At 35.1% G+C, this 22,809-nt stretch overlaps 5 protein-coding genes across 8 annotated transcripts; 3 read left to right on the top strand and 2 right to left on the bottom strand.

Annotated features, from left to right (window-relative positions):
- Window positions 1–297: 297 nt before the first annotated feature.
- Window positions 298–2,305, bottom strand: LOC125212460 (cytochrome b5-like). The gene is made up of 4 exons (XM_048112642.2): window positions 2,168–2,305; window positions 1,938–2,043; window positions 849–915; window positions 298–740 (listed from the first exon to the last, which is right to left on the bottom strand). The coding sequence occupies exons 2-4, from the start codon at window positions 2,022–2,024 to the stop codon at window positions 490–492; spliced, it is 405 nt and encodes a 134-aa protein (XP_047968599.1). The 5' UTR covers window positions 2,025–2,043; window positions 2,168–2,305; the 3' UTR covers window positions 298–489.
- Window positions 2,306–4,864: 2,559 nt separating this feature from the next.
- On the bottom strand, window positions 4,865–7,037 carry LOC125212462 (cytochrome b5-like). Its single transcript, XM_048112645.2, has 3 exons — window positions 6,932–7,037; window positions 5,361–5,427; window positions 4,865–5,276 (listed from the first exon to the last, which is right to left on the bottom strand). Exons 1-3 carry the CDS (start codon window positions 7,016–7,018, stop codon window positions 5,056–5,058), a joined length of 375 nt encoding a protein of 124 aa, XP_047968602.1. The 5' UTR covers window positions 7,019–7,037; the 3' UTR covers window positions 4,865–5,055.
- A 3,284-nt stretch (window positions 7,038–10,321) lies between these two features.
- LOC125209842 (uncharacterized) lies at window positions 10,322–10,891 on the top strand. The gene has a single exon (XM_048109421.2). The coding sequence runs from the start codon at window positions 10,322–10,324 to the stop codon at window positions 10,889–10,891; it is 570 nt and encodes a 189-aa protein (XP_047965378.2).
- Window positions 10,892–14,107: 3,216 nt separating this feature from the next.
- Window positions 14,108–17,256, top strand: LOC125215359 (uncharacterized). Its single transcript, XM_048116754.2, has 5 exons — window positions 14,108–14,440; window positions 15,558–15,858; window positions 16,130–16,288; window positions 16,370–16,665; window positions 16,794–17,256. The coding sequence occupies exons 1-5, from the start codon at window positions 14,240–14,242 to the stop codon at window positions 17,013–17,015; spliced, it is 1,179 nt and encodes a 392-aa protein (XP_047972711.1). The 5' UTR covers window positions 14,108–14,239; the 3' UTR covers window positions 17,016–17,256.
- Window positions 17,257–17,998: 742 nt separating this feature from the next.
- LOC125216146 (vacuolar protein sorting-associated protein 26B) lies at window positions 17,999–22,522 on the top strand. Of its 4 annotated transcripts, none has more exons than XM_048117781.2 (12): window positions 17,999–18,158; window positions 18,285–18,373; window positions 18,476–18,550; window positions 18,893–18,967; window positions 19,068–19,140; window positions 19,365–19,409; window positions 19,683–19,794; window positions 20,334–20,400; window positions 20,961–21,005; window positions 21,228–21,283; window positions 21,675–21,850; window positions 21,993–22,522. In XM_048117781.2, exons 2-12 carry the CDS (start codon window positions 18,371–18,373, stop codon window positions 22,169–22,171), a joined length of 906 nt encoding a protein of 301 aa, XP_047973738.1. In that variant the 5' UTR covers window positions 17,999–18,158; window positions 18,285–18,370; the 3' UTR covers window positions 22,172–22,522. The 4 variants fall into 4 exon arrangements, with proteins under 4 accessions (XP_047973738.1, XP_088925422.1, XP_088925423.1 ...); XM_048117782.2 differs by having other exon boundaries at window positions 18,026–18,158; window positions 18,270–18,373; XM_089069296.1 differs by having other exon boundaries at window positions 18,476–18,967.
- Window positions 22,523–22,809: the final 287 nt, after the last annotated feature.

The following is a 22,809-nucleotide window of genomic DNA, read 5'->3' as shown; positions in this document are numbered from 1 at the left end:
GGCAAAGCACATTATCATCACACTTACTGGATTAGAAAACACGGTTAAGATTTTTTTGTTTATTTCGATTAAATACTTTCTGTCGTTTTAAGTTTTAACGTAATTTGAGTATTTTGTTTATTTATAAATCAACTTAATTATAGAAAATACAGAGTACTACTGTAAGTATTTAAAACAAATAAGAACGGAAGAATTTAAGTTGGACTCGGTGACCTCATAGAAAAATACAGAGTACTAGATGTGGAATTATAAGACTCATGAATAATGCAGTGTAATAGGCTAGGATCAGGATAACGCTAAATTAAATCGAGAAATTGAGCATAAAGCCTTTAAGAGCCGTTTTCCACAAACAACACAAAGCAATAGTCTTACAACATAGCAGTCCAACCTGATAATCTCATCTCGAATCCAGCATGAACTAGTTCTACAGACAATCAAAATTAGGAAATTTAACCAACAGCTGCAATGCAAATCCGCAATTCGAACCCCTCATTTCTCTTTGGTGTAGACTCGGACAGCAAACGCCAGTCCCAATATCAGGAGAGGCACGAGAAACTGCAGGATCTTGATCACAAACTCTGGAGTCTTGTCTGGATTGTACGATGGTTGCTCTGGAGGAACGTAGCTTCGTTTCAGGGGAACCGTTGCCATGTCTATCTCCCCGATCAAGTACTGGTCCATCATCTCCCGAGCAGAATCACTGTGCCCAACATCTTCAAAGTCGTTGGTTGCGTCTTTTCCTAGAAAGAGGCAGTAATTTCACACGGCATTCTTGATTCAGTCTTTGTTTACAGTTTTATATAATCATCTTCGTCTAAGAAAAACATATTAGATCATGGTTAAGTTACCAGTGGCCGATAGCAGAACTTCATCACCTCCGGGATGATCCTCCATGAATGGGGTCACATCATAAACCTATAAAAAATACACTATCAACGGATATTCATGATGCAGTACGGTGGCCAACATATTTCAGTATAATTTGTCAATAAAATATAATCCAACTCCAGCCATCAACATTAATTTTCTACTTCAAGAACACAATATTCCTAGATTCATGATTATCATTTGAGACAGTACGAACTGATGGTTGCATCTAGGAAAACAGCCAAACTGTAAGAGGCCCTTGTCGTTTTGTAATAGTCCCAGCCCAAAACCGTTGGCTAAGAAAACCAGCATGTTAACCTAGGGGCAGCCCTGGCACCAAAACCCCCAGACAACCTTCTCTACTTAGCATCATCTTGAAGTTATTGTTTATTTATCATGTTTACAAGTGATCTCAAATTATTAATATTTTTAATCAATTAAATAATCATCAGATTGAAGTTAAACATTTCATAAACATTGTAAGTAAAACTACAAAGACTATTGATCTAAGATATTACTATATGATACTCAGTACTCACTGAGGATGAATCTTAGTTTGGAGTGAGTGCAAATAGTTGGAATTTTTAGAATGCCATCAGAATTAGATTTCCCCCAAATTTTTACTCCAAATTAACCAATGAAAGAAGAAAGTTTCAGCAAGTCCAAGCATTATTTACATTGATTCAGAGTTATCTAAATGCTCCACTAGTTAGTAATCAGAACTAACCAGTAACCACCTAAGGATGTGTAATCTAGCAACTCTAGCTCAAAAGAGGACAAAAAAACGAAAAATAAGAAAATAAGAAAAATTAACTGAAAAAAAGAGCTCGAATCTAATAAATTAACTGAAATTCGCAGTAGAACACAGTCACTGTTCCTAATCTAGAGATTCAATTCAGTCAACGGAAATCGAACTCTACATAAAGGTACGACTAAATTGACTCCAAATTCAATGTGATAATCAAACAGCGTAGAACCAAAACGAATTGAAGATGTACACATCAAAATTCTCATAATCGAGCTCTGCTCAATACGAGTAGAGATTTCATTAAAAAAATTGATGATATTACCTTTCCGCTGATAATCAGCCAGCAATCCTTAGTCTTATTGTGCTTGGCGACTTCCTCAAATGTGTGAGATTTCGGATCTGATGCCATCGTTGATTGTTCCTCGCCACTAAACACGAAGAAAGGAAAATAGTTTCAATTATAAGAAAATATAAACCGATTAACGATTGAAGAGAGTATGAGCAGCGCGAGAAAACGGAATCAAACGCAATCAATTCGATCAGAGAGATTACCAGAGAAGCGGAATCTAATGATTTTCCTTGCTTAGATTTTTGAGTTGAGTGTGAAGTGCTGAAATCAACTTCATTTTTATAACGTAACTCCGGGTTGGCTGAAATGACAATTGAGTCCCTACAATAATTACATCTCACTTTCGTCCTACCCGATTCAAATTTGGGAAACTGCCGATAACATTCATCAATACCACTATATTTAAAATGAGTCGAAAAATTTATAAATTTTGAATTCGAAAACAGTTTTTGTTGATGAAATAGTATTTGATTTTCATTCGAAAACGATCATATAGATGTCATCGTCGATTAGTTCACAAGAATATCATCTATGTATAACAATTGTTTAGTTTAAAATAACAATATGTTACACATATACAAATGAGTTTTTCGCGATATATTACTACTAGTTACTAATAAATCCTAACTCTTGTTTATCAAAGTTTGGGGCCATACTATAAGTTGTTAAAACTTTGTGTTTTTTCCGATAATTTAACTTCCAATTTTGCACTTTACTTTAGTATAAATACATTCATAATTTAATAAAGAAAATATTAGTCAATCTTTCTACAGATTTAATGGTGGGTGATAAAATTTTAAAATAAAATTAATAAAATATAAGAAAAAAGAGAAATATTTTTAATTATTTGTCTCCATCCGAAAACAGTAATTACATACTCCTATTTATTTGATAAAAATACTCACGATAATAATAGTTCAGGAGTGATTTTACAGAATTTTATGGAAAATAGGGAAATAGTATGTTGATACCAGAACAATAATTTAACTACTATAGTACTTAAAATCATAATATATCTTCTTTGGCAAAATTCATTATTTTTTCAATTTAAAGATAAAGTAATAATATGGTGGATAAACATCATTTAAAAAAACTAAAATAAATACAAAATCGTTGTTGACTTCGAATGTTATCCCAAAGCAGTAACAAGATAATCATGCTTTTGCTGTCTATTTTATCTCAAAAAAGGGCTGCCAGTATTTCAATTGCATATGCAATTCTTAATCTTATTATGGCAAATGTCATTTACATCTATGCCTTATTTAATTTATTGTTATTTTACTTAAATTTCGTCGCAATTTTTATTCAAACACGTAAAGCAATTACCAACCCAGTCGTATTTGGTATTCCAAAAAGAATCCTCTCTGTTATTCCAAAGTAAATCACAATTTATCTACTTGTTTCATTTTTTAAAATTAATTTTTTTTGGATAACAAAAAATGACAAATGTATTCTATTTTTCGTGGAGAGTATATAATTAAATATATTATGAAAAGAGTAAAATTATAAATTTAATTTTAAATATAAGAATATGTCATCTTAGTTGCGACGATTTAAAAAAATTTATCAGTAATGTTGGATAAATTATAAAACATGCATTGCCATTCTATTATGTTTTTAAGGAAATTGTAAAGAAAATAGAATTTTAATCATATCTAAGTTCACCCTGCAATATTAATAAAAGGAAACATTATTTATTGGCCGCGAACTTTGGCAAGATCTCAATTTTGGTCCATAACATTTAAAAATATCTTATGAGATTTCATTTAAGCTACTTTTTAATTGTTTCAAACTTTATTTGAACTAAAATAACCTCAAGCCAATGAAAAGCATTTTAGTCTATTTATTATTATTCTTTATTAAGATATTTAATTTATCTCTCTTATTTTTTTTCACCTTTCTTCCTTCTCTTTTTCTCTTGTCTTTCCCATTTTTCATTCTCTTCTTTAATAAATGGTCGGAAAAAAAAGATATAAATTAAATACTAATTGATAGAGAAGAGAGAACAAATAGACTGAAATTAATGTCCTTCATGGGCTTGAGGATATTTTCATCCAATAAAAGTTTGAAATAGTGAAAAAATAGTTTAATGATAGTATTGCATTGAAGTTAATAGACCTCATAAGATATTTTCGAAGGTTACAAACCAAAATTGATACCTCGACAAAGTTCGCGGCCCAACAAAAAGTACTCGCTTTATTAAAAATCAGCAAAAAAATCAATGATACATGAACTTGTTCTAATTTATCCTATGGGCGATAAAAATTAGATACAAAGTTCGCAGCCCAACAAAAAGTATTCGTTTGCATAGGAAGAAAGTTGACACCATGGAAATGGAATTCAACTTCCTCAGTGATCTACGACCTAACATAACGTAATCAGTCAAATTTTGAAATCATAGAAGCATTCATTTAGACGATTTGATTTTGAAGTTGGTGAGTATTTTTGTGAAAAATTTATAGTCATGAACTCTTGCGAATTACGAATTTCACAAATATAAACACATACTTTTGTTTGCATTCACAAATGCAAATATTTATTGAAATTGCAATATAGAGTCCGTAGTTGACTTTTAATTGAAGTTCTCATATAGATGAGGACAAACTGGCATGATGGAGAAAATGATGCTGACGCAAGACGACTAAAGTGCTTGAGACGATGAGCGGAGAAGATATGGACTATTGGAGATAGATGGAGGTCGATGGGGGGTGGGCTTGAGCCGCGTGAGCATAGGTGATTCTGGATCCATTTTCTATATTTTTCATTTCTTGGTGCATTCTGATAAATTGTTTTTATAAATGAAGTTGATTAATGGTCTATTGTTAATCAACTCAATTAATGAAATTATTGGATATTAATTGATTAGTAACTAAATATATTGATGGACTGACCATGCAATCAATTCAAACATAAATATTATAAGTACTTAATTTTCAACATTATTAAAAATAAGAAAATATGGGAAGCTTTTTTTTTTTTGCATTATACTAGTGTGAATTCTATATAATTTATTTTTTGAGTATGTCGTGCAACGCACACAAGTTATGAATAAAAACCAAGAGCTGCAAAGCAAATCCGCAATTCTAACCCCTCATTTCTCTCTGGTGTAGAGTCGGACAGCAAATGCCAGTCCCAATATCACGAGAAATTGCAGGATCTTGATCACAAACTCCGGAGTCTTATCTGGAGGAACGTAGCTTGGTTTCAGGGGAACCGTTGCCATGTCTATCCCCCCGATCAAGTACTGGTCCATCATCTCCCGAGCAGAATCGTTGTGCCCAACATCTTCAATGTCGCTAGTTGCGTCTTTTCCTAGAAACAATCTTGATTCAGTCTTTGTTTATAATCACCTCCGTCTAAGATTAAGAAAAACAAATAAAGTCATGGTTAGGTTACCTGAGACCGATAGCAGAATATCATCACCTCCGGGATGATCCTCCATGAATGGGGTCACATCATAAACCTATAAAAAATTACTCCCTCCGTCCGTGAAATGTTAAACAATTTATCCATTTTGGTCCGTACGTGTAGTTGTCCACTTTGTTGTTGTTGTTTTTTTTTTTCTTCTATTTTTGGTAAATGGACTTCACTCTCCACTAACTCTTTACACTCACATTTTATTATGAAAACCAATAGTATATAAGTATGAGATCCTCATTCAGCTAACTTTTTAAACTCTTTTTTTTTTATATTTCTTAAAACTTTTGTCGAGTCAAACTTGGACAATATTTCCGAGACGGAGGGAGTACTACTAGCAACGGATATTCATGATGCGGTTACCAACATATTTTAGTATAAATTTCCATTAAAATACTATAACTAGAGGTGTCGAAACGGGTATCCGCGGGTACCCCCACCCGATTTCTCGGGTACCCGAACCCGAAAAATCACATTTTGTACTACCCGACCCGCAAGGCATAGCGGGTATCCTGATACCCGCGTCGGGTAACCCACACCCGCAATCGCGGGTACCCGAACCCGCAGATGTAATTGATATTTGATTCAATGAATGAAATCTGCCAATATTTTTATACTTTGGTTAGGGACTCATCTATGTACTTTGGCGATGTGGGACAGTTTTAAAACTTTGTGAATAAGCTTATTAATATTTTGACACGGCTCATGTATTTATTTGTATATTATGAGATTGGCATGCCAAAATTCAAGACACTCAGATTAAACTAGAGAAAATCTAGTTTGTCAAATAACACTGATTAATATCTTAAACAAAAGATAATAGAAATATGAAATAGGCACTAAACTAAATAAGACGAAAAACCTTCAATTATAATGAATAAAAGTTAAATATCAAGTCATCTAACTATATCATTACATGTAGAATATTGATGTAATGTCTCAAAAATATTTCATAAATATTTTGGAAAATGTACTATCTTTGATTTTATTTTGCAGTCTTAATGTTGATTACGCATTCAATTACATCTTTTTCTAGTCTAAGTCTAACTATTTGTAGAAAATCTTTTGATAGTTGTTTCGTTATAATCAATATTAAAAATTAACCATAAAAGTTTACGTTTGGTTGGAACAAGTTGTCCAAAATTATTCATTTCATCTTTAACTCAAATTGATATGGTATTTTTGAACGATGGATGGTGTGGTGGCTGACCAAGTTTCCCACATTGAAAGAGAGGTAAATGATAGATGACTTGTGTTGTATAAATATAGGATAAATCCTTCTCTCCCTAAATCTAAATCGGGTATTTATTCGGGTATTCAGATATTCTGATCGGGTATCGGTATACCCGATACCCGACATTCTGAAAATGTTAATACCCGATCTACGACCCCGATTTTTGTGGGTATCGGGTGCTTGATACCCGCCGGGTATCGGGTTGGGATTTGAAATACCCGTTACCCGCTACCCGTTTCGACCCCCCTGACTATAACCCAACTCCAGCCACAAACATTAATTTTCTACTCCAATATTCCTAGATTCATGATATTACCTTTCCGCTGATAATCACCCAGCAATCTTTAATCTTATTGTGCTTGGCGACTTCCTCAAATGTGTGATATTTCGGATTTGATGCCATCGTTGATTGTTCCTCACCACTAAACACAAAGAAAGGAAAATAGTTTCAATAAAAAGAAAATATAAACCGATTAACGATTAAAGAGATCAAACGAAATCAATCCGATTAGACAGATTACCAAAGAAGCGGAATCTAATGATTTTCGTTGCTTAGATCAACTTCATTTTATAACGAATCTCTGGGCTTGGGTGAAATGACAATTAAGTCCCTGCGACAATTACATCTCCCTTTCGTCCTACCTCATTCAATTTTGGGAAACTGCCGAAAACAATTAGGCAAACATTCAATATCAATTCCACAATATTTAAAATCAATCGAAAAAATTATAAATTTTGAATTTGAAAATAATTTTTGTTTGATGAAAATTGTATTTGATTTTTCACTCGAAAACGATCATATGGATGTCTTCTTCAATTAGTTCAAAGATATCTTCTATGTATAACAATGTTTAGTTAAAATCAACAACATGTTGCACGTATACAAATAGGTTTTTCGTTGTAGGTTAGTTACTAATAAATCCTAAGGGCTCGTTCGGTGTTCAATAATTGACCCGAATTGGGGTCATACCAGTGCAATAAAGCCGGTTTGGTGTTCAATAAATGAAATGGCACGACCCTCAATACACCCCCTGGCCCGCACAGCGCAGTTTGACTTTGGCATGAAATGATACACGCCGCCCACTTGTTATTGGAATTCTTGTTCGCTACAACGAAGAAGAAATGGTGGCGAGTTTACCAAAGTTACCTTGACTTTTTTGGTTTTTCCCCAAGTCCGCCTTTTGTGTTTATTTGGAGTTGTGCATTTTCTTTTACTTTCTCTCTCTGGGTCTGCACTCCATGGTTTGCTCTTCAACAAATGGCGAGGACCGGCTGCGGTAACTGTGGCACTCACGAGCAGCGCCTGCTCCACCAGATCCGCTCTCGCAACAACTTCAAATGTCTCTGCATCACCTGCGTCCTCTGCCTCCATCCGCAGGCCTTTTGCCTTACATGCTTCCTGGTCTACACCCCAACCCTCCCTAACGACGTCGTTCGTCGCCCCAATTTTCAATTTAATGTCAGCCGAAGAGGAAAAAAGTAGGGCTTCGTGACGTGGCTGGGCAGGGGATACGATGGAATTGCCACCCATGGTGGTGGTTATATTGCTCCTCCTGTTAAATATGAGGCTGAGATTAGTGCAAATCATAGTGTAAGGAATCGCAATGGTGGCGTGCCTAGTATGTCGCAGCCGTTTGTAGCCATGGAGGATAAAATGAGTAGTAATGTAGTAATGAATGTGGATAGAGATAACTCTAATTATGTAAGAGTGATGGAGACATTTTCGTCTGACAATACGCAATCTAGCATTTCGTCTCTCCAAATATGAAACAACAAACACCCAACAATGACGCAGGGGTGTGTGGGACCGCCCATATTTATTTAAGTCAAGAGATGAATCTTGCATTTCCAAATAGGCGTAACCGAACGAGCCCTAAGTCTGTTCTAATTTATCCTATGACGAACAATTTAGGTAAAATTTAATCCATAGAAGCTGATAAACCATACTCCGTATTTAGATGTCACCATCAATGATGTCCCCTATTCTAAATAAACGACGTTGTTTGGCTAAAAATATCATCAACATATCACACATTGTAAACTTTTTTTTTCGTGGAATTATATGATTTTTTTGATTAGTTTTCAAAATTGCAGGACATGCATGAATTTTAGATGGCTAATATTTTCCAACATTTATGGCCTATTTTTCACTCTCTCCGTTCAAAAAAAGTAAATTATTATTTTAGTCCGTCATGAAAGTATGAACTTTTTAAATTTGGAAACTCATTTATCTCTAATGAAGTGATACTCATTCTCCACTTACAATACTTTAATTTATTTTTTTATTTTTATCTCTCTCCTATTTTATCAATTATGTATTTCAATCCGTGCCAAACTAATGTTCATACTTTTCAGTAGGGCTGTCAAAATAGATATCGGGTATTGGATACCCGATATCCGATCGGATAATTCGATACCCAAAACCCAATTTTTCGGATATCGGATCGGGATCGGGTAGTAAGAATTTTGGATGATCGGGTATACCCGAAATACCCGATTTATTTTTTAAAATTAATAAATTATATTTAAATATAACTTAATTTCTTAATTACATTATAATTAATAAGTTTAGCGTATAAGATAAATTGGTTTAGGGTACATCCTAAAATTCACGGCGCCTCCACCCCTCTCTGCTCTCTCGCTGCGCCTCCACCCCTCTCCTCTTAGACCACCCCCATCGGTGACTATGAGATGGGGGTGGAGCATATAAGACAAAATAGGAAGTATTAAAAATAAAGCAAAAATAAAATTATCCAACCCAACCCCCATTTTCAAGGCTTGTCAGCCGGCCCATACAAAAGTGAAGGCCAAATGACACATGTCGAATTTTCATTGGTTTCCTGTATTATTATTTTTACTTTTCTTATTTACTACTATTAATTATTGATTATCACTATTTTATTTAATAATGTACATGTCTTAGAATTGTAATCTATAAATATGAAATCTAAATACTTTTGAATATTTTGAATATTGTGAATTTATGAAATTTTTATTACTTTAAGTGATTAATTTTAATTTATTTAATTACTATTATTTTTGTCTTTATATATCATTTCAAAACTCATGTGAATTATTCTTCCAAACATTCATGTCAGCCCCTATTCTGAAAAATTCACGTGAACTAGTTCATTTTATTTATGATTAATTGTTATTTTTTTTATTATTTCTTTATTATTTGCTACTTTTTTATTGTGCTTCATTTTTTCTATATATATCCCACTAAGCATGCAAAACTCTTCACTAACAAATAACTTTCTTTTCATTCTTGTTTTGATAAATTTGGTTTCATGGATCCAAATTATTCAGACTATCGTCCTTGTTTCTCAAACCATTAAAATTCCCAAAATTATCAACAATTATCAGAATATCCAAACTCCCAATTTTTTTTCAAATCCGGAGTATTCACAAAACCTTGAATTTTCTCCAAATTTAAGCCAAATTCCTACATCTACTGAAATTCCCACGTCTGAAAATATCACCCGCAATTTGTTCGGAGATGTCCAACAAGCGAACAAAAATCAGAGGAGCTCAAAAAATCTAAGTTGGGTGTGAAAGAAGACATAGCACTTATGTCTTCTTGGGTCTACGCAAGCGAAGATAGTGTGCGTGGTAAAAATCAGAAGGGAGATACATTATGGCTAAATGTCCATAAATTGTATCATGTCTGCCAAAAGAAAATCCAGGTGAAATTAACAAAAGAAATATGGACTCTTTGAAGGGTCGATGGAAACGACTTAACGGAAACGCCAACAAATGGGTGGCTGCTTGCAGAGCTGCCAACGCCCGAAAAAGGAGTGGCATGAGCGACCAGGATGTTGAGAATGAAGCTCATAGCATCTACAAAGGCGACGGAGGCAACGGCTTTCAAGATTTGATAGTGTTTAATGAAGTTATGAGTAAACATGAGAAGTGGAGTGTTCATGATGCAACACTGGTATTTCCTGACAATGAAAATTTTGCTAATGAACAGGATGACAGCAGCTCAAAGAGGACAAAGACTTCTGAATCCGGCGAGTATACTATCCCTTCAAATCCGAAAACTCCCACATCTGGACATTCAACTAGTTCCCGACCTATAGGCAGAGACAAGGCAAAAAGGAAAGGAAAAGGCAAGGTAACACAATCTGATTCTATTAATGCACAATGTGCTGCAGATCTTCATGCACTTAGGCTAGCTAAAGATAATGAGAACGAAATAGTAAGGGCTCGACTGCAGCTAGAATGTGAAAAGCTGGATAAGCCCTCTGAAGATGTACCAAAGAATGTTGCTTAAGTTGTTGGAGAAAGAGCACTTGTCCCCAGAAGATCAAGACATGAAACGCAACCTAACGGAGATTGTGTTTGGAAAATAAATGCTTTTAGTTCGAGATGAGTTAGGTGTGAGATCTAGTTATGTAATAGTAGTTTGGTGTGATCTTAGTTGTAGTAATATTTGTATGGTGTGCTTTTAATTATGTAATGTTAGTTTTGTGTGATCTTAATTTACTTCATTTGGTGTGATCTTTGTTTGCACTTTATGTAACATAAATTTATGTAAAATAAATTAGTGTCACAAGAATTTTCTGCAAAAAAGCAAGTGGGATGTCACAAACTTCAAATTTTACCACATGGATTTGCAGATATGAGTTTGATATGACATGCATTTACTAGTAAAAATAATTATTAAGATGTAAGGAACATTATTTCTCTATCACATGCAAAAGTAAGTGGGATTTCAGAAACAATATGTCACATGCATTTTCTGGCAAAAGTGATTGAGAAGTCACAAGCGTAATTTCTTTATCACATGCATTTTCTGGAAAAAATGATTATTATGTCACAAGCGTAATTTATTTATCACATGCATGTTCTGGCAAAAGTGATTGATATGTCACATGCATTACTGCAAGTGTGTCTATCACATGTCTTGTTGGAAATATGAGTCAGATATCAGATGCATTATACTACTAAAGTTATTGATATATCACATGCATTACTGTCTATCACATGTCTAGGTGAAAATATGAATTCTGTGCCACTTGTAAATAGTATTTAGTTTATAAATAGCTTGTGAATTCTTTTTGAAGATAACACCAACTACTTACTCCAATTCCAAAAAATGTCTTCCAGTGAAAACTCATCATTTTCATCAGATTCAAGTTCTGATGATTCAAATACCATTGCACTCAATCAATGGGAAGAACGAGTTTCTCAACAAAATCATCAAATTTATACAATTGTTGAGAATATGTTATCTAACATTCACAATCTAACTGCAGGGGTCCAAGCTTCTAGAGTAAGAAAAAGGTATTGTGAAAGGCAACGCGAGATTGGTGCTGAGCGTTTGATCAATGACTATTTTGGTCCCAACCCGACGTACGGACCAGAGGTGTTCCGACACCGATTTCGCATGCACAAATCCGTATTCCTTCGGATAGTAGAAGCTGTGACTGCTAACGATGAGTATTTTCAGGAGAGACGCGATGCTACCGGGAGACAAAGTTTGTCCTCTTTACAGAAATGTACAGGAGCTATGCGGGTGTTGGCGTATGGGACATCATCCGATGCCGTCGATGAATATTTGCGGATGAGTTCAATGGCGACAAGAGATTCTCTAATGCATTTTGTTGATGGTGTTATTTCATATTTTGGTGCCACATATCTTAGAAGACCCAATGAACAAGATATGGCCAAACTTCTATATGTAGCAGATCAACGTGGTTTCCCAGGCATGATAGGGAGTATAGACTGCATGCATTGGCAGTGGAAAAATTGTCCTAACGCATGGGCTGGACAATATACAGGGAGAAGTGGAAAACCAACGATCATTTTGGAAGTTGTGGCATCATCCGACTTATGGATATGGCATGCATTCTTTGGGACTCCAGGTTCGTGCAATGATATTAATGTACTCCATCGGTCTCCTGTTTTTGAAGATGTCTTAGAAGGTCGAACACCATACGTTAATTATGCAGTGAATGGTCATCAATATAATAGGGCACACTATCTTACTGATGGCATATATCCTGCATGGGCTACATTTGTCAAATCAATCACTTCTCCACAAACTCAAAAGCATAAGTTGTTTGCTCAACACCAAGAGTCCATTAGAAAAGATGTTGAGTGAGCATTTGGAGTCCTACAAACACGTTTCGCATTTTTGCGACGGCCGTGTCTTGTATGGGATAAGATTTTGATGGAAAAAATTATGATGGCTTGTATCATCATGCATAATATGATAGTAGAAGATGAACGTGATACATATCAAAATTATTATGATGCCACTGAGTTTATTGAAGATACGCATACAAGAGTACGTGAAGAAAATGTTGAAGCCTTTTGCTATTCCACCCAACGGATCGGGAGCTTGTCATCATATATGACTAATCGAGCTCAACTCCGCAATAGAGAAGATCATATTGCTCTTCGAGAAGATTTGATTGAGCACATTTGGAATAAATTTGGCACAAACAATTAAATATGTACTAATGTTTATCTTGTTTAAGCTAGTTTTTTTTTCCACTCTTCATTTGTATTTTGGTTTGTTTATTTCTATTATCATATTGTATTTTTAAATGTGTGTAATTTATTATTATATTGTACTTTAATTATTTGAATATCTAATATTTTCTGTTTTAAATTTGAATCATATACTTTTTTATTATAATTTGTAGACATTATTTAATATATTTCAATTAATTATAAATCAAAATATTAATATAAAATATATGAAAAAGAAAATATTGGGTTGGGTTGGGTTGGAGTCACTGATGGAAGTAAAAAAGTTGATGGGGGTTGAATTGAGTGAGGGTTGTGTATGTGGAGGATGGATAAATGAATATTTTATTAAAAAGTTAATTGGGGTTGGGTTGGATGGAGATAGTTTTAGAATATATAGTTCACTACCTCATACTAGCTTCAACCTTCAGGTATCATTATTTATTTACTGAATTGTTTTGCCTAAATAGAATTCCAATGTTGGAAAAGCAGCCGAGCACTCATATTTGATAGTATATTTGGCCGCAAAGTAGTAGTACTAGTTTTTCAATATTTGGCAGAACATGGAGATTTGACAGTATTAATACTTTGGTAGTACTATATTTTTAATAAATAGAAATTTGACAGTATATAGATTAATATTTTTCAAAAAAAAAATTAAAATCAAAATCATAATCGGGACTGCATACTTGATTTTTCGGGACTGGATACCCGAGTCGGGTATCCGGGTACCCGAAATAAAATTCAGATCGGATATCGGGTATTGGATTTTTGGAATTTTGGGATCGGGTACCTGAAAATTTAGAATCGGGTATCCGCGGGTACCCGATTTGACAGGCCTACTTTTCAGGGACGGAGTGATGGAGGGAGTATAATTAAAACTATTGTGACTAAAATATTTGCTACTGTTTGTGTAGACATAGCCCATAATTAAGTAGGCCTAAGCCCAAATATACAAAATTCAAAACCCGGTGAAGAATGTGAGGGTAAATCCGTAAAATCACAGGCGTCGTCTCGTCGTCGCCTCGAACTTTCTGCATACTGCGTTTCGTGCCCCCAAAAACACAGATTAATTATCCTAAAAACCCTAGCAAGAAGAAAGGAGAATCATAAAAACCCGAATTGAATCGCCAAAAAAACCACAATGAAAAGCAATTCGGGTGAGACGAAAATCGTGCAAGAGCTGATTCTGTACGCGGCCAGCGCCGCCCTCAGTTGCCTGGTGCTGTTTGTCGGCCTTAAGCAATTGGACCCCAACCGCGAAGCCTCCAAAAAAGCCCTTGAACACAAGAAGGAGATCGCCAAGCGTTTAGGCCGACCTCTTATCCAAACCAATTCCTACGAGGTTTCCTTTCATTTCAGTTACTGTAGATTTTAGCAGTTTATATCGATTTTTAGTTTCGGATATTTGAGTGGAATGCTTTTGTTTTTTGATTGGATTTGAGTGGTGCGAGTGCTTTAACTTCAACTATTTTAAGTAGAATGTGGTAGAATTACAGTTGCATCGATTCAATGTAGCTGGATTGTATTATTGAGTTTGTTTATTTGTTTGGGGTGTTCAAACCAATTCTTATGAGGTTTCATTTCATTTCAGTCATGTAGATTTTGGCCGCGGGCATATAGATTCCGTGTAGCTGGATTATAGTACTAAGTTGTGGAATTATATTTCTAAGATTTTGTGTGTAGATAAAGTCAGTTCAAGCTATCCTTATTTGGAAGTAAATTATGAAGCTCTATACTATGTTTACATTAAGTTTCTCATGTTTAAGTTATTGGATTCAAATCAGATGCAAAATAATGAATACTCCTTTCTTGTGTGTGTGGATTGAATAATTGAAATCGCAACATCTGCTAATCGTTCGGCTTCAGAATGATGCAAGCTTGCAATTCTTACGTGATTCCATTTTCATTACATTTCATAATTTTCATTTCAGTTTTACTCTAGATGTTGGACTTGTATCGATTTTGGTTGGAATGTGGTAGAATTGTAATATATTGATTCAGTGTAGCTGGATTATACTATTGCGTTTGTTTGTTTGGTGAGTTCAATAAGTTGTGGAATTATAGGTATTTTCTAGGGATAGTAATGATGAACTGTAGTTTTACGATCCTTTGACTGAGTTTAATATTCTTAGAGTTTGGTGTGTAGATAATGTCAGTTCAAGCTATCCTTAATTGGCCTGGGCAAGTTTCTGAAATAATCTAGAGGTAATTAGAATTCAGAAGTAAATTGTGAAGCTCTATATTATGTTTTCATTGAATATGTCAGGTTTAACTTATTGGTTTTAGATCATATGCAAAATAACGAATACTTTTCCGTGTGTTTAGATTGAAATCGCCCTATCTGCTAATGTTAGATTTCACAAAATGCTGGAAGCTTGCATTCTGTTCTTGTTTCAGGGAGTGTATAATGTACTCCATACATTTCTGACCTTACTACTCATACACTCAAATATTTGTAGGATATTGTAGCTTGTGATGTAGTCAACCCAGAGCACATAGATGTGAAATTCGAGAGCATTGGAGGATTGGATGCCATTAAACAAGCATTGTATGAATTAGTTATTCTTCCATTGCGAAGACCTGAGTTATTTTCTCATGGGAAGCTTCTTGGTCCACAAAAAGGCGTTCTACTCTACGGACCACCTGGCACTGGGAAGACGATGCTTGCAAAGGCAATTGCAAAAGAGTCTGGAGCTGTCTTCATTAATGTCAGAATAGCCAATTTAATGAGCAAATGGTTTGGTGATGCACAAAAACTAGGTGCGTAAGCTGTATTTATGGACTCGAGTGTTGTTCTTGCTGTTGCATCTAGATAACTTAATTTAACTTCTGAATTGAATGAAAAACAAGATGTTGTGGTAATGTATTCCTATGTCTTTTGAGTGCTCTAGTTTACCGCGCCTTATAATTAGAGTTACTCCGTATGCTTAACTTGAACCTCGAGGCGTTACCTCATACAAACAAGGTCTGAACTTATGGATATGTCTATCCTATCTCTTTTAATGTTTCTTCTGTACTTATCGATCTCCAGTGACTGCTGTGTTCACCTTGGCATACAAGCTTCAGCCAGCAATCATTTTTATTGACGAAGTGGACAGTTTTCTGGGCCAGCGCAAATCTTCAGACCATGAAGCACTAACCAATATGAAAACCGAATTCATGGCTTTGTGGGATGGTTTCACCACGGACCGTGAGTTCTCTGTTGATCACTTTGGACGATATTTTATCTTTCTTGCTTTGGTAAATTCTTTTCTTTTATTTCTCTTTGCAGAAAATGCTCGAGTTATGGTATTAGCTGCAACCAACCGTCCATCAGAACTTGATGAGGCAATTCTTAGACGCCTTCCACAGTCATTTGAAATTGGTCTGCCCGATCGTAAGGATAGGGTTGCAATACTGAAGGTGATATTGAAGGATGAGACGGTTGAAGATGACATTGATTACGAGCGCATAGCTGCACTATGTGAAGGTTATACTGGCTCAGATCTTCTTGAACTCTGTAAGAAAGCTGCATATTTTCCAATAAGGGAATTGCTTGATGATGAGAAATCCGGAAAACCATCTAAGGTAATTATTTGAAATTTTGCATCGACTATCAAACTACATGTTGCCCCGTTATATCATGAATGCATTAGGCTTTAAGTAGACGAGATACTGAAACCTGATGCATTATTGTGTTGTTATTTCTGTTTTAGGAGCCCAGACCGCTATCACAGACTGATTTGGAGAGAGTCGTTGCTACAACCACCAAGACAAACGTTGCTGCAGTAGAATTCGGCAGATTTAGCTCACAGTCATCAGGATTGTATCAGCAAAGAGATTCAGATGATTATCAGGTCCAAGCCGCGATTGGCGAGCTATCCAGGCTTGTCGTTTCACAAATTCTGAACCTTCAGGCAGGCGCCCAAGATCCTTGATTTTGATTCACACGAAGGCAGATCGCCCGACCACGAGGGCACGTGTGAGTGGTTCTATGATATACTACTACTAAACACTCAGTTAGAAGTATTGTTTTAGAATTTGATGGTATTGTTGAGTTCACCACAACCATTTTTGGTGTTGCTTGTTAATATTCTAGAATCTCAATGCAATAATTCTGATGTTCCTCTCTTTATAAAGTGGTTTCTCAAGGCAATCAGAAATGTTAAAATTTTCGTATGTTTGAATATAATTATTTCGTCAATTATCATAAATCGGGTATTTATGATTGGGAATCGGCTCCAATATAAATGAATATTGCAGCATGATTAAATCCGCGGTGTTCGGTTGCCAAGATTAAATCCAATGATTAAATATGTATCATGTTTGGTTCATAAGATTGAATCCTACAACTTAATCCTTCTCATGATAATTAGTCATAGTCTCTTTCCTCCAACTAAAATAATCTACAACTTAATCATAGATGGATAGTCTCATTATATTAGTCATGGCAACTGAACGTCATCTTAGTAGATACTTTACCTTGACTATTGATTTGTGAATGTTATTTAAATTATTAATGTTTGATTGATTATTGATTAATTTTATAAATTTTAAATTATACAAATGTTTCACTACAATTTGCATTAGTTTCATTATATTAAATTCTTCGATCATTATGTGGCTCTTATTTATTGAGATATACAATGGTGTGATGCTCATGTAAAATACAGTAAAGCCCCAATAAAACGATTCAACGAGATCACTTGAATTTGATATGAAGCAATCCGATAAGATTTTGTACTTATATGAGCAAGAAAGTGTTGATTCACAATTTCTTAAAATAATAGTATTAAATTTTAATTAAAATTATTTGGTTTTAATTTGTTTTCAATTTGTCTTAAAAAAATGAAATAAATGCGCTGCACTATTTTGTCGTAATATTTAATTTTAATCCACAAAATATTCGTATCTTTAAGAAATCGAAGCCCAGATAGCAGACGAGCTTATTTTTGGTTTCATCCAAACGCGCCCTACACGTCAATACTCAGTCATCCTTGTGCTGTCATCACATCACTCGTCATCTCACATCATTTTCCCCAAATCCGATCTTCCATCAGCACATCTTATGCAAATCCAAGGTATGTATCTGATTCTACAATATCCCTTGCTTTCCTGCCTTAGGGTTTTGTGTCGAAATTTAAGCTCCTATGTGAATTTTATCACAATCCTAAAATTTTCTGATCTGTTAGTGGTTTTTGAATTAGATCTTCCGTAGCTGCACGAATGCGATCATAAACGGGGATTGAACTTCAAGTGAGGGTTTGAATTGAAACATAGTCGAATTTCCGCTATGGTGAAGTTTCAGCGCTTTGATTTAACGATAGTAATGATTAGTGTTTTCGTAGTTGCTGTTTTGGTCTGAGTTAGTGATGTGAATGCTCGCTTCTTCTTTCAGAATTATATAATTGGGGCGTTTAAGCCGGCATGCAGCATTGCTGTTTCATTCGGTGATGGGAAATCTCGAAAGCAGGTTTTATTGGATTTGATTTCTATTACGGTTGTGTATTTGCGTAAGTTGAGAAGGAAAATTGAGACTTGAACACGTTTAGCTCTAGCTTGTACCTATTGTTGGTTTCTAAATTGATGAGGACAGTTGTGATTGCTTAAAGGGGATATAAAATTTGGGTGGTATTTTTGCATCGAAGTTGCTTTGTTAGTGCGGTTGTTTTTATGATTGTTGTATGCGGCAGCCATTTGTGTGTTGTGAATTGTGTTGGTAAATTGGTAAATGCGGGAATCGGCTTTCTTGTGTCGAGTTGGATGCCGGAGTGCTCAAGTTCGATTTTTTTGCTTGTGTACTCTCGAAATACAGGTGGCACTGAAGAAGGATAATGGTAAAACAGTGCTAATCCCTGTCTTTCATAGTCAAGATACCATATCTGGGAAGGTATCTGCTCTAGTGTGTTTTGCCAATTTTGTTTCGAGATTTGTGCTTGGATTTTTCAGTGTTTGATCGTAGTGACGTGAATTATGCATTGGGTTTTCAGATATCCATCGAACCGATTTCAGGGAAGAAGGTGGAACACAATGGTATCAAGGTCGAGCTCCTTGGTCAGATTGGTTAGTGTACATTCTTACGTCACTGATGTTTATCTGATTCAGCGTGTGTAGTTTATATATTCGGTGTTAGAAGCCAGTGCTGTATCACAAGTCAAATTGGCTAGTGATCTTCTTCCCAATCAAAAGAGAATGATGTAATAAAGAAGTTGAAAATCCAAAAAAGTATCATCCTGACGTCCTCAATTTTTGACTATGTTGATCCCTATATTTTTTTGTGTTTGCAGAAATGTACTTTGACAGAGGAAACTATTACGACTTTACTTCCCTAGGTAAGAACATATAACGTGGTTTCATCTTGAGAGCATCATACACTAGTTTAGTACATCATCAACAGCCTAATCTACATTCCTTCTTTCAATATAGTATGCTATATTTGCATCTCTCTTCATAAATTAGAGCATAAATTTTCTAACAATGGCACCTGCTTCAGTATCCAGACAATATTGAAAGCAGTACCATGCCATGATATTAAAAGCTTGTAAGCTGGATTATTCAACCATTTAACTATGTTGTAGTATAATTTTCTTTTAATGTACACACAGTTCGTGAGCTGGATGTTCCTGGAGAGATATATGAGAGGAAAACATTTCCCTTTGAATTTTCAACTGTGGAGATGCCATATGAGACATATAATGGGACGAACGTGCGGCTTAGGTGAGTTCGCAGTTGAGAACAAATTGTTCAACACGACTTACTCGCTGTCTTTACTGTTCATGCATCTGAGAAAAGGATCTATCGCTTTCATTTTGCACTCTGTTCTAAAGAAGAATACAATTAGCTAAGGAAAGAGAGTTTTTAATTCATTTATTTATTCATAAACTATCCTACTTCCTTTTTTGACTGATGATCATTTAGCTTGCCTGCAAGTATCAAGTGTGTTTTTTTTATTAAGTTCTGAATGGAACTTCATATTTATTTCAGATATTTTCTCTATTTTGGGTTTCTGACAACGTTAATTTTCTAAGATTTAGGGATTGTCATCTTATATAGTTATTGAAGCTTTTGCATGTCAAAGCTCTCAACTGAATTACTCTAAATAATGAATTATGTTGCAACAGATAGATTGTCATAAAGAGCATATTATTGTGTTTGGGTTTTTTTGCATGGTCTGCTTTTGCTTTTTGATGTTTTTTTATCTTTGAAGTTTCATCAGTTATCAAGCCAATTTGTCACAAATTCTGTGTGTATTTCAGGTACGTCCTAAAAGTCTCAATAAGTCGGAATTATGGTGGAAGCATAGTGGAATACCAAGACTTCGTGGTAAAAACCATATTTTATGGACCTACTAAAACATTCATGTTACCATTATGGAATGTCTTCCAAATTTTAGGGACATTAATAGTTGTTTGTGCATTCTTTTGTAAAATTTTCTGTTAAATAATAATTTAGATACAGTCGCATGCCAGTATGCAGATAACGTAGTTCTTCTTTAGAGTTATCTGGAACTGGGAGGAAGTATCCATAGAAGCAACTCTTTATGAAGTTTATTTTTTCTTGACTTGCATCTATCACAAGGTATACTACTAGTTAAAATTCTTAGTGCGATATCATTATAGGAGTATCTTTTAACCTCTAGGATGATGGTATTATCAAATACGAGTACTATATTCAGACCTTGGCGGCTTGGCCTAGTCCCGAAATACACTCTGATCGTCTGTAGAATGTTGAAAATTTTATGCTCAAAAGGGCCGTTATTGCAGGAAGTAGTTTCCTAATTTTCATATTCTCTTGCTCTGATCCCTCTTTGTCATTGAGGTTTTCATACTATCTTTATTTTTATAATCTAGTCCGGCTAATTATTATCATTTGACACTGTTCAGGTTCGGAATTATGCTCCTCCTCCATCTATTAACAACAGCATTAAGGTATTGTGTTATTATTCAATTTACATGATTTGGTTTGCTTTTTAACGGTTATGAAGCTTAAGAGAAAACTTTGGAAAACACTCGACTTCACCATTTTATTATATACTCTATGCCTCCCTCACAGAGAGATTCTCAGTGTTTTTTCTTACTGATAACATAGTCCAAAATCTTCTCTTTTTTCTTACTGATAACATAGTCCAAAACCTTCTCTTTTGATTGTAGATGGAAGTTGGGATTGAGGACTGCCTTCATATTGAGTTTGAATACAACAAGAGCAAGTAAGTTCCTACCCACATTTGATTAAACTCCGGCTTATGTGTTTCTATCTGGACAAAGCTACATAATGCATATAAAAAGATCCATTAATGCCTTGATTCTAGCTTCTTGCACATCGATTTGCCTTATTTCTTAGTCTGTTTTTTGGGGATGGGGTGGCTCAACCAAGATAGAGAATACACCTCTTCTACGAAAGAATCTGTAGAAATGGGCCACTCACCCCTTAAAAGGCCTTGGGGGGGGGGGGGGAGGTAATATATAGATGAGATAGGACTATCAACAAGTCAATGTGGGACAAGAATGTTTTTTTTTTCAACAATCCTTCGTTAATTCTGTGTCCTACAGAGACTGTGCATAATGATAATCTGCTAACTGACAATTCTGAATATCCAGGTACCATTTAAAAGATGTCATTGTTGGCAAAATATATTTTCTTCTTGTAAGAATCAAGATTAAAAACATGGATCTTGAGATCAGACGCAGAGAATCAACAGGATCAGGGACGAACACGCATGTCGAGACTGAGACACTTGCGAAGTTTGAACTGATGGATGGCGCTCCAGTCAGAGGTATCTTTGTTACTTTTCTTTGTTTTGTGAACCTGCTTATGCTTAGAAGCAAAAGCTTGACCGGTTACATTCAGTGGAGATTTGAATCGGCTGTCAATAAAATATCCTATTTGTTCGATGATCGCATCATTTGCTTTGGCAGGTGAATCAATTCCTATCAGATTGTTCTTAAGCCCGTATGAGCTAGCTCCAACATATTCAAATATCAATAACAAGTTTAGTGTGAAATACTATCTCAACCTTGTCCTTGTTGATGAAGAGGACCGCCGATATTTCAAGCAACAAGAGATCACAATGTACAGGCTTAGTGAGACCTCCTGATTTAACTGAAGATTGGATTGACTGCTTTGTTGAGTCTTGTTATTTGAGGAGGTGCAGGTAGTGATCTGGCTTCGTAGAGGACGAGAACAACCGTGTCTTTTTTTTGTTTGTTTTTGTTTTTAAAATTTCGTAGCTGTCGTGTAGTCGATCTCTGAGCAAAATACATAAATCTGTATAGAGGAGGATTCTGTAGATGGAGTTTTGTGCTGACCTCTGATTTATGTTTTAAGACGATGACTTAGCTAGGAGGATTGATGCTATTTCTTGAGATTTTGTTTAAAGTCCTAGATTAGCTGAATTTTTTACTACTTGATGAGGGCTCTTTTTATAAATTGTGCTTGAATTTCAGTACTACTTGAGTTATGGGCTTTGCCAGTCTTTGTTAGACGATAAATGCACTCTCTGTCCCTCTCTTTGCTTTATTATCCACTTCACACACCAAATAGCATTATATAAAATCCTGTGTCATGGGATATAACAAGAATTGTACATGTTTCTTTTATTTTCGGCCTATTCATATACCACATTTTCCTTTGAGATATTTTGTTCGAAAGTAACACATTTTTTATATTTAAAAACAAAAACATAGCACCCTCTATTTATTCTAACATATTTTATTTTTTCTCTACTTAACACTA

Source organism: Salvia hispanica, chromosome 3, assembly GCF_029641045.1.
Source record: "Salvia hispanica isolate PSC_SH4W2 chromosome 3, Shi_PSC_v1, whole genome shotgun sequence".
NCBI lineage: Eukaryota > Viridiplantae > Streptophyta > Magnoliopsida > Lamiales > Lamiaceae > Salvia > Salvia hispanica.
This window is presented reverse-complemented; position numbering and strand designations above follow the sequence as displayed.